Source organism: Morone saxatilis, unplaced genomic scaffold (assembly GCF_004916995.1).
Source record: "Morone saxatilis isolate NCDOM2014 unplaced genomic scaffold, NCSU_SB_2.0 Contig1, whole genome shotgun sequence".
Taxonomy (NCBI): domain Eukaryota; kingdom Metazoa; phylum Chordata; class Actinopteri; family Moronidae; genus Morone; species Morone saxatilis.
The window spans coordinates 15,660,732-15,666,464 of record NW_023339651.1 but is presented as its reverse complement, the minus strand read 5'-3'; the positions used below and the strand labels follow the sequence as shown (position 1 = coordinate 15,666,464).

Genomic DNA, 5,733 nt, shown 5'->3' with positions numbered 1-5,733 from the left:
TGCTGACCGGATTCACTTAAAGAACAACCCAGCAGACCCCAAAACATACAATGACACATGATAGATGAAAGAAAGCAGCACTTTTGAGTTTCTCCCTCATGTTTTTGCTCCAAAGTAGTTTTGTACCTCCACAGTTTGATTTTTATTTCAGTAGCTGTTCTCAAAAAGCTAACTACTTATCCAGACAAGAGGAGGCACCTCTGGTCCTTTACTGCCTGCCACCATCCTCTCTACCCACGGCACTGCCCTTCCATCCGTCCTCCGTGTCCTCAATCACTCGGATGAAGGCGAGGAGGCAGTGGTGGTGGGTGACAGCTTGGGGGCTTGGAGGGCCTGCGGGTTGACGATGACCTGGATGACAAAGTCCTTCTGGATCTTAGTGTCCTGCAGCCGCGTCTTGTCTGTGAGCAGCTTCCCGGAGAAGAACCAGCGCTGGTGGGCGGCGTCGATGTCATCCTGAGCCTGCAGCTGCTTCTTCAGTTGCCCTATGGTGTCGGCCATGCTGGCACTGAGGCGCAGGTCCTTGCCGGTGGAGAGCCGTACCTGCGGGGAACAGGAAGTGTGGACATTAACACCGGTCAAAGGTTTAAATGAGCAGCAGATTAAAAACTGAATCCGGAACGTTTTTTACAATTCATCTTAAGGGAGGCATAAATGTTTGCATCAAATCCATCAATATTTGTCGGAAAAAGGGAGGAGATTCATTTGATGGGAACCATGAATGTCAAAAAATGTCATGGCAGTACATCCAATAGTTTTTAATACATGTTACTTGATGTATGTGGATTACTTAAAAGATGAGACTCCCAATAAAATGAGAAAAAACAGCCACGTAAGTATTTTAGGAGCTGTGTTTGTCACAGTACCTTGAGCTGGAATTCCTTCTTGGGTGCTACAGGGGGCTCGGGGCTGTCGCTGGGGTCCTCGTCGCTGCGCTCTGAGATGAGGTTGATTGGTGGAGCCAGACAGTAGACGGGCAGCTGGTAGCGGTTCCCGAGCTCGTCGTAACATTCCGCGAGAGTACCTGGAGGGTAGTTGAAGACAAAATGTAATTCTGTGCATTGCTTGTATGGAAAGAAATGTGTGTTTCTGCGATCTACATGTTTTCTGTCCTCACCATGTGGCAGTGTGATACTGGCTCCATCCACTATAGCCTGGGCCAGCTCGTGGTCGTTACACTCCAGGGCCACAGCCGCAGCTTTCAGGGCGTCCCAAATCTCTTTGCGGCCCTCAAATGCCGGCGCCGTGTCCCAGAATTCATCCCGTTTGCTCCGTAGCTGACCCTCTGTCATCGGATAGTCGCTCTTCCACTTGGGACGGTCTTTCTTCAGAGGCTCGTTACGTCCTGTGATGGGAACATACAGGTACAGGTAGTGAAAGGGTCTGGGATTTCTTCTGGTTTGAAAGGGTCAACAACTGTGGTACAGTTGCCTGGAAACTCTTGAGGTCAAATGGCTTTTATCATATTCAGGCATTTATCATATTCAGGCATTTTACAAAAAGAAGAGGATTACACGTTATCATGCAGCAGTGGCACATGGTGTAGGTCCTATTCTAGTCTGCATGTGAGAGACACTTTCTACAGCTTTTTGTTCCTTTATAATGTGTTATCCCACAGAGTCTTTTGTGAGCCAATCTGCTTCAGTATACAAGTAAGTAGAGGCATAAACTGTGTTTAACTTTTCTCAAGTTGCTTAGGACTCCTTTATCATTTCTTTTAAGAACTTGTGGCAATGCAAATTAAAGAAAACTGCAATCAGCTGCATGGTTTTCCACAGAAAGAAATAAACAACAAACTTGTTGTGAGCATGCTGCTTTACATGATTATGGGAGAACAGGAAGCGGGGGAGTCAGGATACAAACTCAGACATAATGTATGGAAATCGTGGTTTGAATACAGAAATGACACTGCAAATGAGAGACAGTGACACAAAGTGACAAACACAGGAAAGTACAGAGCATAAAAAGACTAAAATGTTGTAATTACAAATGTAAGTGTGTGTGTGTTAGTCCAGTGATACGTACTAAGCACAGTGCCTCGAGATGTGCACTCATTTTTTATATACTAATGCTTAAATTAATTTATCCAAATCTGCTATTGGTCAATTATAAACTTGTCAATGGACAAATGATTTAAATTAATTTTATAGTAATGTGTAAATGTGCACCACACAGTAGGCAGAATGATGAATGAATGACATGATGTTCCCATATAGTTCATATCCTGTGCTTTCATCTCTTTAAACTCATAAACAGAGCTGCCAGCAGAGAGAAACGCTAGCTGTCACCAGAGACAGAGAATATCCCACCCCACTACGCCATCCCAATCTAAAATTAGGTCATTCAGAGTTTGCAATATGCATGAAGCATCTGTAGCCTATATCTGTCTTGACCTGTAACCTTACCTGTGTTTCCCACGATTCAATATTAACACAACGCACACCTAGGCCAGGAAAGCTCTTCTATTAGTGCAGGCCTGAGGGTCAGACGCAATGAACGAGCATCGGGACCGCGAGGTAACATTTCGGACCACCATTCAGCAGTTAAGCATCTGGACAATCACTAGCAGTTCTGCAAGCTGTGGTTACCTGCCAACAACACTGCAATTTACCAAAGCAGCAATTGTCTGGTGACATTTCCCAACATGGGTAGTACTTTACCAGAATGGGCTGTTTGTAGCAGCAAATGGTTTTTTAAAATGGTTGCCAACATCCAGCCTAATCAGAAAGCACCTTTAGTACTCGTCAGAAACAGATTATAAACCAGCCTAAGCTTATGTTTCCAAATGTCTGAGAGCAAGAGATGCCAGTCACTGAGTGGAGTGATGGAAAATGAAGAGGAGTATATCGGAGACAGCGCACATCTAAGAGGTTGCATTTCTTTCAAACAAATTATTTATAGTGCAGGCGGCTTGGGAGGAGTCATTTGAAGGACATGGGGTGGTGTAGGATTAGCACTCGGAGTGGAGTGAATCCCAAAGTGAAGCAAAGGGGCTCCGCTCAGCCGAAGTTGTAGTGTGGACATGTGGGGGTCTAGATAGGAGACATGGGGTTCAATATCTGTCAACATCTGTCCTAATGTAGTCCACATGTTGCAACATAAGACTGAATGTAGGTACACATACAATATAGGCGAGGTGGTGACGTGTTAGTCCAATTCCCAGGGCCAAAACACACAACTATACCAGTAGTTTATTCATTCAGACCATTCAGTGTGACTTACACCTTACTAGGATATCCTTATCTGTTGTCCATCATGAATAAACATCTGCTAAGAAACCTTAGAAAAAATAAAAATGTCTTCAATATTAAAATAACTAGGCCACAACTAACAGTTCTGTTCATTATTGATTATTGCATATTATTTTCTCGATTGATGGGATTACTCATTTTAAATAAAATGATAAAACAACAAAAAAATATGTATTTGTGTAAATGTTGGTGTAAAAAGTCCAAGGTGGCATCATCCGATGTTTGTCTGACTAACAGATACACTGTTTATTGTTTATTCATTTTCTGTCGACCAATCATTGACTCTAATCCAGTATTAGTTGTGAGTACATCCATGGGGTTAACACTGCAAACAGGAACTGCTAACAGCTACTTCTGCATTCTTTTAATAGTACCAATTAGCCACAAAGTAATTATAGGCTGAAAAAAGAAAACAGGGCTCAAGTTGTAGCCCACAGCAAGCTTACCAACTCCATGGCAAAATGATACTTCCTGTTTACATGGATGGGGGATGGTGTGAAACCGCTGAAATATATCCAATATGCATCCTCTTGTCAAAGGGACGCTTTAGCACCCACCGTATGTAGCCAGTACTGATGATTAACTATGCACACCATCAACACACTGGTATCAGTATCACGATACAGAGGCAAGATGATATGTGGTAGTTCAGCGAGCTTCCAGTCAAGAAATACTAAAAGCACATTTTGTTGGCTTCACCTGAAATAGGCTGATAAATGGGCCAGGTATTAGCTCATTGCAGATAGATGTGTGTATATGCCAGCCAATACATAAAAGATATTTCAGTACAGAAATGTCAAACTAGGTAAAAGGTCATTTGGAAACAGTGCCTCCATTCCACTGTTCAGCAGAGAGCAATGACAAGATAGATATTCAAAATCTTCCTGCTCAATTACAGTATAATAATAAAAATCTAATGGGATCCAGTCTTTTTTTTCAGTTTTTCCCACAATTATATAATTAATTAGGAATTAACAGCTGAAGATAGACCGGAAAAGGTGGGAAAAGGGTATGACACGCAGCAAAGGGCCACAGGTCCATGGCCACGGCAGGAAGGACTCAGCCTCGGTACATGGGGTGCCAGCTCCACCAGCTGAACTATCCGGGCGCCCTGTGGTATCATCAAAGTTGGCAAAACAATGAGCTATCCTGTGATTTCAGTTGTGCCAACTTTGGGTTCCTCTTTCCCAAGAAGAGGTCTGACTCAACTCCGACTGTTTATCTCTCAGTGACACATTGAGTCAGTAAGACATTTACAGAGGATATTTTCTGAAGAACTTTGAAGCTTGACAGAAATCACCAGAAGAGGGGGTTAGCTACAAAAAAAAAAAAAGAGACAAGCCTTACAAACCAGAGCTTTCCGTTCTTTACTGTAGTGTGCCTCTGAATTTTAATCGTGTAGTGTTAAATACTGAATAAAACCACATGCCCAAAAAAATGATGTTATAGGAAAACACTGTACAAACAAGCGGTAGAAATAAAATATAAAAAGGCTTTTACATTCAATGGATGCAACTGTTCTCCGGTGTATTGCGAGTATGACGTTTTTCAACAAACAGCCCCTTTATATCAAATCTATAAAGCACACCAAAACACAGACCTGTGTGTAAATGATTGCAGACACGTGAAGAAGTATCAGGCTGTTTTTTCCTCCATCTGGGCTCATAAAAGCAGGTGCCACGTGATGAGGTTATCGTGAAGTGTGTTGTATTTATGAGTGTTGATGAAATGCGTCATAAACGAGCCTCCTTGGTGCTGTATGTCAGGATAAACAAAACAACGCAGCCAACAGCCATAGGTGGCTGTTAAAGGATTACCTGCTTCTGGGAAAGGAACGCTCAGCTGTAACGCAGAATGCTGCTTGGGCCCTGTGAAGACTTAACAGCCTCTCACATTCTCCCGACATGAGGCAAATAATAAATGTGTGCTGTTTTCTGTTTTCTGTGTTCCTCTTTAACCAGACACAGACTGCATCCATGTGAATCCATTTCCTCTGGACACACAAGCACACACACACCCTCTTCCATGTAGCTGGTTATCTTATCACCACAACAGTGCATTCAGCTTTCTGCAAGCACAGATAAAGTTACCGACAACGTCCTGTGTAGCATCCACTATGTTACAGACTATTTCAGAGAATACACTCTTAACTATCAGGGGCTGGTAGACCTGCACTTTTCCTCTACTCTGTTGTGTTGTTCATTTCTACAGAACATTTCAAACTATGCTTTGAGATTAGGTATCTGTGTGCTATACTACACCCTGACCGATACCAATATCTGAGAGTTTTAGAAAAACAATGCTAAGATACATTGGGGTTGGTTTCTACTAACTGTGATCAAGACGTGCTGAGTTAACCTTGCGAGGCAGCTGGACTCGGGATATCATGGGAGAATCCATCTTGCCGGGCTTCAGGTTACGCACTTGTGTCCGAGCCACAGTGGTTTAGACCAATCAGCGTCCTATGAGGAACTACTGGCAG

General features: G+C 43.0%; 1 protein-coding gene across 2 annotated transcripts in view; it reads right to left on the bottom strand.

Moving 5' to 3' along the window:
- Positions 1 to 5,733, bottom strand: part of ubtd1b (ubiquitin domain containing 1b) — a gene marked incomplete at its 3' end in the record, with an annotated part of 9,699 nt that continues 3,966 nt past the window's right edge. Inside the window, 4 exon segments of one of the 2 annotated variants that reach the window (XM_035664865.1) lie at positions 1 to 543; positions 867 to 1,024; positions 1,118 to 1,345; positions 5,585 to 5,666. In XM_035664865.1, coding sequence (XP_035520758.1) covers positions 274 to 543; positions 867 to 1,024; positions 1,118 to 1,345; positions 5,585 to 5,651 — 723 coding nt within the window. In that variant the 5' untranslated portion in view covers positions 5,652 to 5,666. 2 annotated transcript variants of the gene reach the window in all.